Genomic DNA, 12081 nt, shown 5'->3' with positions numbered 1-12081 from the left:
AGTGGCCAGATAAATGAATCTCGGTTTGCAGTAACTCTGAGCTTCTTGCCAGGTCATGCTTTCATTCATGTAGTGATACTGTTGAGATTGAAACTTGGCCACTTTGACAGAAGGACAAAGATTATTAGAAAAATCAAAGATGTAATGCACTTTACACACACGCGCATTCACGATTATATTTTGTCATTTAAAATTTCAAACATTTCAAAGCATTTTTATGCATTTTCTATAATGTCAGATTAATATGTAAGAAGATCGTCTTGGTTACGTACGTAACCCTCGTTCCCTGATGGAGGGAACGGAGACGTTATGTTGAACAACATATGGGGTCTCACTTGGGAGGCCAATCATCTCTTAGTTTAAGAGAAAACGCCAATGAAAATTGGCTAGTGGATTTAACATACCTGAGCCACTCCCCGTGCCAACGCGTTTAAATAGGGCGACAGGTGCATCCACTCGTGCATCAAGAACGTGTCCCGGCAACAGCGACTGGTTCAAGGTTGTGGCATGGGGAGATAACGTCTCCGTTCCCTCCATCAGGGAACGAGGGTTACGAACGTAACCGAGACGTTCCCTATCTGTCGGTCACCACGAGTTATGTCGAACGACATATGGGGTCCTATGGAAAACGCCACAACCTGAACATCGTCACAACCCTGTGGCGCTGCAATTGTCGACAAGCCCTGGCGTGTCACAAAAGCTACGCTTAAGGTCGTAACCTTACCAAAGCCCCAGCGCAAATTCACTGACCTTGGTACCAAAGGGGCCAAAGGGTGAGTACATCGCTGCTGGAGAAGGCCACGCTGCTGTTCCGCCCACATAAAGTTAATGGAAGGGATTTCAACCTTCAGAGACAGATTGCTTCAAATCTTCCCTATTTGTTCTTTCAGCTGGCAAGACAATGGGGAAGCGAGCCTTAGGAAAAGGTCGCTACGGAGACCACATTCTACCCGTAGGGAGGTGACATGTGGATATACCGATATGGACTGACCCAGGGGGCAGTACTACATTTGGAAGGGGTCTCTGAGGCAGGTCCTACCTTGGAGTAGGGATGGAACAGTTGCCAGAAGAGACTGACAGAATGTGTCTGTCAAGGGAAGACACGGGTTTGCCAAGAGGGAAACCTTACCGTGGAAGAAAACACATATGGGATTACCCGTAGGGAACCAAGCCATATGAACACCTAGCCCAGTACAGGGGGTGACCGGAACTCCGGGCATGCTAACGCCAGTACTGGGCCTGGCGACAGACTGCTCCGCCAAGTCTGACTGCCGAGGGTGCTGGATGATGCTCGACCAGGGTATGCCAACCGGGGAACTCTACTGGGAGAAGAAAGGCGCTCACATCCCCGTGTTAGGGGGAATGGCGCAGCAAGCTTGACACCGAGCCAGCCCTTCCCGCCAATTACCTGTTACCCAACACACGGGAAGAAACTGGCTCTACACGGAGGCTGTAAAACCTCGCAAAAGTGTTAGGTGTCGCACAGCCCGCAGCTCGACAGATGTCTGCCAGAGAGGCGCCGTGCGCCAGCGCATAGGAGGAGGCCACACTCCGTGTGGAGTGGGCCCTCACCCCTAGGGGGCACGGCTCGCCTTGGGAATGGTAAGCCAAGGCGATGGCATCCACTATCCAGTGGGCCAACCTCTGCTTAGAGACAGCCTTCCCCTTCCGCTGACCTCCAAAGCAGACCAGGAGCTGCTCAGAGCTTCTAAAGCTTTGGGTGCGGTCCACGTATATGCGAAGCGCTCTTACGGGACACAGCGATGCCAAGGCTGGATCTGCCTCTTCCAGGGGCAGCGCTTGCAGGTTCACCACCTGGTCTCGGAAGGGAGTGATGGGAACCTTGGGCACGTATCCAGGCCGGGGTCTCAGGACAACAGGAGAGTAGGCCGGCCCGAACACAAGGCACTCTTCACTTACCGAAAATGCTTGGAGGTCCCCGACCCTCTTGATGGAAGTGAGCGCGATCAGGAGCGCTGTCTTGAGAGACAGGAACTTAAGCTCGACTGAATCCAGCAGCTCAAAGGGACCCCTCCGAAGTCCCGCCAGGACAATAGAGAGGTCCCAGGAGGCAATCAGGGGTGTCCTAGGAACCTAACGATCAGGTCATGCCTCCCCAGGGACCGGCCGTCCACTGCATCGTGATGGGCTGCAATGGCAGCCACATACACTTTCAAGGTGGAGGGTGACAGCCTACGCTCCAACCTTTCTTGCAGGAAGAAAGCACGACTCTGACCGAGCATCTCCGGGGGTCTTCTCGGTGAGAAGAACACCAATTCGTGAACAGACTCCACTTCAGAGCATAGGCCTGCCTCGTAGAGGGGGCTCTAGCCTGAGTGATAGTGTCCACCACCGCCGGTGGCAGATCACTTAGGTCTACCGCATCCCGTCCAGAAGCCACACGTGGAGATTCCAAAGATCCGGACGCGGGTGCCAAACGGTGCCCAGCCCCTGAGAGAGGAGGTCCCTCCTCAGGGGGATGCGCCAGGGAGGGGCTGTCACGAGGAGCATGAGTTCCGAAAACCAGGTCCGGGTGGGCCAGTAAGCCGCAACCAACAGGACCTGTTCCTCGTCCTCGCTGACCAAAAATCTAATGAGTGGATGCACCTGTCGCCCTATTTATACCCGTTGGCACGGGGAGTGGCTCAGGTATGTTAAATCCACTAGCCAATTTTCATTGGCGTTTTCTCTTAAACTAAGAGATGATTGGCCTCCCAAGTGAGACCCCATATGTCGTTCGACATAACTCGTAGTGACCGACAGATAGGGAAATATGGATTTCATTTCTCCATCATTGTACCACAAAATAACCATCATTTTATGTTTCTTAAAACCATTGGTTTTTTCAGCATTGAATAGTGTACAGACATGGAAATAAATTATTCCAACTAAGCAATGGTGTCTGTAAACTGGCTAACGTGAGATTCATTTCTTAGGGTCCTCCTGTTTCTTTTCATTTAGTCAGTACATTTACAACAAACAGCAATGCATGAAGGCAATGGCATCTCAGACTGATAGGTATGTAAATAAACAGAGCGTTTATACAAATCAATTAGTTCATGTTTTCTACACGCTGTCATATTAATTTATTAATTATAATTTGAATGTGTTTTATTGCACATAATATTATTGTTAAACAATGCTGATTGATTTTTCCTGAAAAACACTGCAAAAAAGCTTGACCAGCGTATCCTGCTGATTATGAAATAGTATAGTGTTGTGACTATTTTCACCAGTAGAGGAAGCTGCAAGTCACTCTGATTACTTGTCATACTTGTTGTATGTACTATACAACAAAACCTAAACAGGGCATGGAATTTTTTTGCAATCAATTTTATCATCAGTTGTTAAAAAAACTCACCACCATAGCAGATAAAAGGCTGCTTGAGATCACAGCTGTATTGAGCCCATTTCCCAGAATTGGCTCTTGACATGCCAACACAGTCACCAGATCCTGAACGCTGGGATGGTTGATCTGCTGCCCAGTGTCTGAAGGAGCGACTCCATTTATCAGACCATTTCCAAGAGTCCTGGAAAAGACCAATCCATACCCATGATACTGATGGAACAGTACTATTGAGCTGGTATTGTTCTTCAGAGTTGTGGATGCTGGGCAGATCTATGTAATTCTGTCTGCAGTAGTCTTGAGCTTCAGTCCAGTTCTTCCAACCTTTTACCCAGATGTCCCCACCTTCTATTGAGAAATATAAAATAAGAATCAGTCCACAACTCTGAACTAAACTTAATGAACTTTTACAAAGATAACAACTCAACCTACCATTGTAGCACACAGAGAATAACTTTGATGTGCATGGACAACTATACCAAACTCCAAAGTTAAAATAGCCACATTCGTTTTGACTGATCGGATGTCCAGCACTCCAGGGACTGTACTGTGTGACTGTACCATCTCCATTAGACCAAACCCAGCGTGTCTGTGTCCCCCTCTTCAGTCCAATCCACACTGATCCACTGTATCCAGCATCCACTATATTTACCAGCCTGTTCACATCATCCATGCTGTCTACAGTAGCCAGATCAGTGTACTTTGATCTGCAGTAACTCTGAGCCTCTGGCCATGACATTCTCACATTTATATAGTGGTATGGACGAAAAAGACCAGAATTGCTCCAGAAGAGCCCTGTTTAAATCATTATGTTAAACATTTATATTTGAACACATTGTCATAAATACAGATTACAATTGAGCACACCAACCTGACAGCAGAAGCAGCACAAACAGGCTCCCATCCATGACTGCTCACACAGATCCTCACTGCTGTTTATCACCTCTTTCTGCTGCTGTATTCTAAGTAGTAGGAAAATTAGTCAAACTGAAACCTACAGATCTAATGTCTTATATGGGGTGGGAATGCACATAAAACACTACTGTACACGTGATGAGGAGCCACCGCCAAAACTTTCTCAGACAGTACACTAACTTATTGCAGCTTTATTTCATGCTTTTAAATGATTTCATTAGTGGTAAAGTGAACGGAGTTAAAAACAGATACAGTCTCTCCTGAATCTGCCCTGAATAAATATTTCCCCTTTTCATTTACCTTTACACATCTGACAGACACATTTGTCAAACCTTTATTTATTTTTTTTTTTCAGTATGTGTCTTACCTGGAAACTGAAATCTTTACGTATCGTGATTAATGCCGAACTCCACCATCTGACCTTTTTATTCTCAACTTAATTTTACTGCTACCACACTGTTCTTATACCAAAATGTGTAATTATAAAACATTCTAGTAAATTAGAGCTGAAGATCTTTGCCCGAAACTTACGGAACCCAATGGGACCCGACAGGTTTGGGCTTAAAGGGATAGTTCACTTTGAAATTAAAGTTTGGTATGTTTTAGCTTACCTCAAGGGCATCCAAGATGTAGGTGTCTTTGTTTCCACAGTACTTTCAATTTTGATATTTTTAGGTCAAACCGTTCTTGTCTGTCACTCATATAATGCAGGTCTATGGTCACCACCTCAAAGAGCATGCACAGAGAAGTCAAATTTAAACAATTCCCCATTGTAAGAACACATTGATGGCAAAACAAGCTTTTTATTTGAGAAAACGAACAGTCTTTATATAATTTTTACGTCCAAGTGATCTGAGGGCTTGCACCCTTCCTAGTGTGTGACGTGTGCGCGCGTTCTGGCTTAGTCTGCGCAATTGCTGGAAGGCACCAGAAGTGGCATTGTGTCCCTCTGGCCTTGGACGTCGCCTCCAGTTTGTACGTGGCAAACTAAACACAATGTGCAAAACACTGTGGCTCAACAGCAGAGAAAACTCAGGATCTTCAGTCAGGCAGGAGTGTGATGGTATACTGTCAATGTCCTCATCGTCGTCTTGTAGTTGTGGCATTGCTATGTTCCATTCGTGACAACATATCTCCACTTCTGTTGGCATCTCACAACATTTGCTAACAAGAACACCAATTTTGAAGAGAGCAATGTCAAGGATACTTCCTTGGCAGGACTGGTCCTCCCAAGTCACTTCCTTCAGAGGCTAGGCGAGGCTCCTCTTTAGCATTCGGAGAACACGTAAATGGCAAGTGCACGTCAGTGAAAAGGTCAGCTTTTTAAAATAATTTGCTTCTCACCGATATCCGTTCGCGGCGGTGTCTCTCACCCCGGTAAACAGCTTTTTGGCTAACAATTGATAAATGACAGGTCGGAATTGAATTCACTTGAATTTTTTTTAACAAGATAGCAAAGCTACGCGCATAGGATTGTGGGTGATTTGAGAGGGCGAAGAGCGCGAAGGCTACATATATGCATCCTTTCCTGTATATGGGATATTTTATGAACAAAGGACTCAGTCCTTGGTTGAAATTCCGAGGATCCTCGACATTGGAACAGTCCTTCGACGGATGTCAATGACGTAGCATCCTCGAAATTCTGGCTTCCGAGGATCCTTTCTTGACATTGAGAAACGCTTTCTGTCTCTCTGAGGCTTGAAGTCGTGCTGCTGCAGCGCATGCTTCCTCCATCGCTCTGAGTTCTTGATCTGTGTATTCTGGTTAAAATAAATATGGTTGTGAAAAAAATTCTACGTTGTCTGTTGATATATTGAAATCGTCTTCCATTGCAACTTCCTGGACGTCTAAATATGTTTAGATCTTCACAGTGAAAGGTAACATACCGAAATCTCTGTGTAAACAATAAATGACATACTCACGTGAGAGATCACTTCCGGTACTTTCAGGCGCTTGCACAGACTAAGCCAGAACGTGAGCGCACGTCACACACCAGGAAGCGCGCGTGCCATCAGATCACTTGGACGTGGTTGTGTATAAGAGGTAAAAACTATATAAATACTGTTCGTTTTCTCACACAAACCGCTCGTTTCATGTCTTAGGCCATCAATGTGTACTTATGATGGGGAATTGTGTAATTTGAACTTCTCTGTGCATACTCTTTGAGGTGGTGACCATTGACCTCCATTATATGAGTCACAGACAAGAACAGTTTGACCTAAAAATATCAAAATTGAAACTACTGCGGAAACAAAGACAAATACATCTTGGATGCCATTGAGGTAAGCTAAAACATACCAAAATTAAATTTCAAAGTGAACTATCCCTTTACTTTATATCATTGTACACGGCTCACGCCTGCTTGTGCCTCCTCCAGTCCAAGGCAGACTGTCATCAATGCGACTCTTCACGCTAACGTCGCGACTGCTGGAATGGACCCAGAGCAACCTGGGGCCCCTGAGAGCAGTGCACCTATCGGGCAAACTGAACAAGGGCGCGAATATGCTGTCGCGAAGCTGAGTCCCCTCAGAAGAGTGGAGGCTTCACCCGCAGACAGTTAAAAAAAAAATGAGACTAGAGCTCTGTCTACATGACGACTCTGTGCCTCCAAGTGGTCGGTATTCTCCACATGGTACCTGGACCATGGCGAAAACTCGGCCTTCTGTGATGTATTAGTGATATTGTCATTTTTACAAGAGCTCTTGTAGAAGGGACGGTCCCCCTCCATGCACAAGGTCTACGTAGAGACTATAGCTGTGTCACACGTCCCTATAGCAGGCCAGTCTGTGGGCAGAAACAACTTCGTTGTCTGATTTATGAGAGGTGCCAGAAGGCATAATCCGCCTCACCCTCCCACTGTCCCTTCATGGGACCTGCCCACAGTACTGAGAGCCCTAAAGAGGGCCCCCTTTGAACCGCTACAATCCATAGGCCTTAAGGCACTGTTGATAAAGACCACTCTGCTATTACCACTAGCAAAGGATTAGATCACATTTTTAACATGATGCCAAGCAGTGCATACTTTTCATATTCAAATAGGTCATTTCCACCTGCATATTGTCATTACCATTTGCATATTGTATCACATTACTACAGTGGCGCCCCCAGAAAATGTTAACAGGGGTGGCCAAATGAGGCCACAGTAAATTTTGGGGGTGGCACATTAAAATAAAGAAAAAAAAAATTAAGGGTTTGCAATATAGACAAAAAGTTATATCTCTGTGAGTTCTAGGATTTTATCGATAACGATAATTACACTATTTTGCTGAGTGTTATTGTGCTGATATCTTATTTTTAATTGTGCTGACACAATTGTGCTGATGTTTTTCTTTTTTTTACCTTTACACCATTGTTTCTAAAAGTGTGCACCATATTTTAGGTCAAATACTTGCATTTGGGCTGTTACCAAGCAAATGCAATCAGTATCAACAAAATTTATCTTTGCAATGTAGATAAAACAGAAGCTGCATCTGAAGTGCCATTTAGATGTTTTTACACACTGTTTAATGCAGCTCCGTGGAACATGGAATACTTTAACCTGCAGTTACAAATGAATAAATAATGTTTTGATATTTTAAAGATAAAACATTGAAAACTGATGTTTGAAATTATTTAAAAAATGAAAAGGTTCCATTAAATGTGAAATTAAAACCGCCAATAGGTGGCAGCGAGTCACTGTTAATAAGTGAGTCATTGCGATTGAACCGAATCATTTAAACGGTTGATTCATTCAGGAATGAAACACTTTAATGTTGCTCAGAGACGCAAAACTGTGGCTGCAGCAGGTGCTGCACTTTTTTTTCACTTCTTAAACTATTGTGAATTTACATTCTGCATTTAAATTAATAGGACCCACTGTAAATAATCCTAGGGGTGGCCGCAGGGGTGGCCAGAGTTTGGCAAGGGGCGATTCTAGGATTTTTTCAACTGGGGGGCACAAGAGGGGCCACGATAAATACAGAGGGGCCAATCTTGTGTTGTTTGAACTGTATATCCAAATCATTTCAAGAGTTCAGTAACCTATAAAATCAGTAATAAACAGTGATACCCTATTATATTTTAATAGCAGCTCTAAATCAAAACAATCAAATACAATTTGTATTAACTTTTCACTAAATATCATATATCCATACTTTGTTAGATAGCTACTTGTTCAAAAAGGTAGCTTTAGTTTAACATGTAAAATATGTGGATCCTATAGAAACAGTTTAGAATAGCTTAATTAGTCCAGTGTTATTTTGGTATTAGTTATTGATTTTGCTATTTAATCATGCATTAAATATTTATGTATGATTTTTTTATTTGAGAATGTTTCTGGGTGTCATCAAATGATTTTTTGTCAATAACTTCTGTGAAAAGACAGTACACGCCGAATTTGAGACTCATTTTATTTACTTTGATTGACACAAAATTCAAGAAAACTACAATATATTGTATAGCAAGTAAACATCAAGTTATAGAAATTACATACAATTTATTTTAGCCAAACAACTGTTAATACTGACCAAACAAATAAACAACAACAAAACCACTGTCCTGCAGACTAAATACAGTGGATGTAGTTCATTTTCTATGTAAAATGTGGCTTATAATGGGTTTATGTATCTGGTTCATTTAAAAAAAGTACAATTCGATTTTTTCCAGGGTGCAGACTGCAATCGCGGAGCACCATGGTGATTTAGAACGCCAACTGAATTTATGAGAAATCTACAGACGCAAATAGACTAAAGGTGTAGTAAAATAAAGACCTATATGTGTATTTTGTACTTTTTTTTCACAACAAGTCTGAAAGAAGACATGTTATTGAAGACAAACAGCCCCAAAAAAAGTCGCTAATCGACTGCATGATTCAATAATGACTTTATTAGAATTGCAATTATAATTTTTTAAACCATTGCTTTAAATTGCGTTGTTGCCTATATCGGCGCGTTCGGCCGAAAAATAAGTAAATCGTAACGCAGTAAACCCCTTTTACATTCAGCATCAGAGGAGCATAGTAAATATAATGATTAGCATCTTGGTCTGCTCTAGGAGATAACATCGTCATCGAACCTGGTCTGTCTAACACTGAAAGACGTTAACGTTAGTACCAAACACTTGTTGCACTGCAACAACTCGCTAATCGAAAAACATAAGCTATATAAAATAGATCAACTTACCGTGTGCTTTTTTTCGTTGGAAAACAGCAGCTCGCTAGTCTAGGTCCTCGTTGAGAAGCATTGCGACGCAATCATGAGTTATTTACTAAACTGAAAGATTATGATTTGAATTTGTGAGTGACAGACAAGTAGAAGGGTGGGGGCACACTGGGGGGCCAATCAGTTTTCAGGAGGGGCCAGTGCCCCCATGGCCCCTCCCCTGGCTACGCCACTGCCACCCCTTGGGGGCGCCCCTGCATTACTACACAGTAGCTGGTCACTTGAAGTTTTGTTGCCAAAAAAGATCTACTGCTATTGTTACATTACATAAATGTCAATTATGAGATCAACAAAACTCCATGTCTGATATTAAGCATTGACCGTAATGCTATTGACCTTTCTGGGTGAGCTGAGTAAAGGGAAATGGGTGAGAGGAAGGAAGTGTATGAAAGGTTAGGTGAGAAAGGAGTTTTCTTAATACACGGTATGTTCATACACTGTGTGTATTGTCTGTAACTCAGTTTGATCAAAGTTCAAAGATGCAAAGAATTGTATCATGGAATTTTCGCGCATCAGGGAGCAGCCATCAATATGCAGAGTATTTAGTATTTTATAATTTTGGCAGGCTATATGGTCAACACAGAGAGATTGAAAAAGCAGACGTGGTAATTAATATTGTTATTATATATGACATGCTGATAACTCGTAAGACACGGGAAATACAGTTGCAAATGAACTTTGCTTTACACCTTTGAAATTTGGCAGTCACTGTGCGTTCGCGAAAGTAAAAAACGCAAACGTAATGCAAGAATTGCAATTGCGTTTGGATTAAGTTACAATTTATGCGTCCACATATGGAAAACGCAACTGAAAAAAAAGAAATTACTTTTACAAATGGTCCTGAATATTTTTCCATAATCCAACAAGTAAATCAACTACAGAATGGCTTTAATCCCTTTAAGTTACTGTTTTAAATTAAACACATACCATAAAAGAGTGCTGTGTTTTTACAGTTCAAAATCTGACATACAGAAATATTAAAATAGGAAAATATGCTCTGTATTATTGCAGCTGGATCTCCTGTTAGTTTATTTTATTAATGATATCATATTTTACTTATCAAATAAGGGCACACATATACATACAGTAGGCTATATCTCTAAATCTCAAAATGCATGAATTGAAGTATAAAAAAAATCACAGTGAATTTAAAATACAGTATTGAAAGATTTTAAAAAGATTAAATTATAATAATTATTTTGAACTGAAGGAAATTAAGTGAAGGTTGTTGAAAGAAAAGTAGCATCTAATCTTTTAAGAATGCAAATATTTCTAGCTAAAGTTAAGCTAGATTCATTAATTTTGTTAGTGTACTACTGTACTTCTATTTTCCAGTTCTTTAAAACAATAACATTACTCAAAATTTTTTAAACTGTTTACGTTTTTAAAAGTACATTACAGATGCCTATTTATTATCTAAATTAACTGTATGATTTTTCTCCAGATGAAACAGCTCTCCATCTTCCCCCTTTCTCCAGCTTATTTTGCTGTCACTCTCCAACATCATGTTCTTCAGTTTTTCACTTATCTGGAAGACCAGTGAGAAAGAATCAAATAAACCTGTCATTTCATGTCACATATATATGCCTCATATAATATGTAGCACTAAATAACAACAAACCCAGCAATAATAATGATGATTATGATGCTATCAGTGGTGCTTTTTGCATTTAAGGTAATTTAATACATTATTCTTCAGTCGTTTCTTTGAATGCATATACTGTTCTTGGCAAAGTGTGTTGTTGCACCAGAATGTGACACTAAACACAGTTTAAGGCAGATACAAACCTCATTCAGAATGGCCGTCTGTAGTGAAGGATCATTCAATGCACATTTTCCCTTACATGTGACTTTCAGTCTCACAATTTGTTTTCTCTTGTCATCTAGAGAAAATACTTAAAGTTATCAACATAAAATATACAACAATGAAGGAAACCTATTTCAGTTGTTTGTGATATCTGTTGAAAGAGTGATCTACAAACCATTTTCTTTCCCCCCTTCTGTTGTTTGTAACTGTTGCATTAGGGGGAGTGTGAAATTTTGTTTATTTTTCTTCTGTAGTTTATGTATTCACTGTATATTGTTGGGTACGGTAGTGATGGGTTGCTCTATGTACAGTATTATATGTATGTAGTTATTCAGACTAAACTATCATTTTGTAAGTGTTCAAGACAAATTTCCTTCTGGACAATAAGTTAATCTTACCTTAATAATTTAATTCTGTTGGTGAAACTCACCCCTATAGCAGATAAAAGGCTGCTTTAGATCACAGCTGTATTGAGCCCATTTCCCAGAATTGGCTCTTGCCATCGCAACACAGTCACCGGATCCTGAAGCGTGGAATGGTTGATCTGCTGCCCAGTGTCTGAAGACACGACTCCATTTATCAGACCATTCCCAAGAGTCAAAGAACAGACCGATCCAGATGTAATATCCAGATAAAAGAATTTGATTTATCTGGTTATTTTCTGAAATGTTGCGGATGGTGGGCAGGTCTGTATAATGTTGTCTGCAGTAGCTCTGAGCATCTCTCCATGTTTTTAGGCTTTTTACTAAGATGTATCCAGAATTTCCTTTTGAGAAACGAAAAGATAGTATAATTTCTTTGCACTTCTTTTCCAA

General features: G+C 41.5%; 1 protein-coding gene across 1 annotated transcript; it reads right to left on the bottom strand.

Moving 5' to 3' along the window:
* Positions 1–65: 65 nt before the first annotated feature.
* Positions 66–12081, bottom strand: LOC132096953 (C-type mannose receptor 2-like; the record flags this gene model as incomplete). Its single annotated transcript, XM_059502636.1, has 5 exons — positions 66–101; positions 3362–3530; positions 3826–4107; positions 6070–6084; positions 11693–12081. Coding segments are annotated over 5 exons (891 nt in total), but the record flags the coding sequence as incomplete, so codon positions are not given.

The sequence above is a fragment of the Carassius carassius genome, chromosome 20, assembly GCF_963082965.1.
Source record: "Carassius carassius chromosome 20, fCarCar2.1, whole genome shotgun sequence".
Lineage (NCBI taxonomy): Eukaryota > Metazoa > Chordata > Actinopteri > Cypriniformes > Cyprinidae > Carassius > Carassius carassius.
This window is presented reverse-complemented; position numbering and strand designations above follow the sequence as displayed.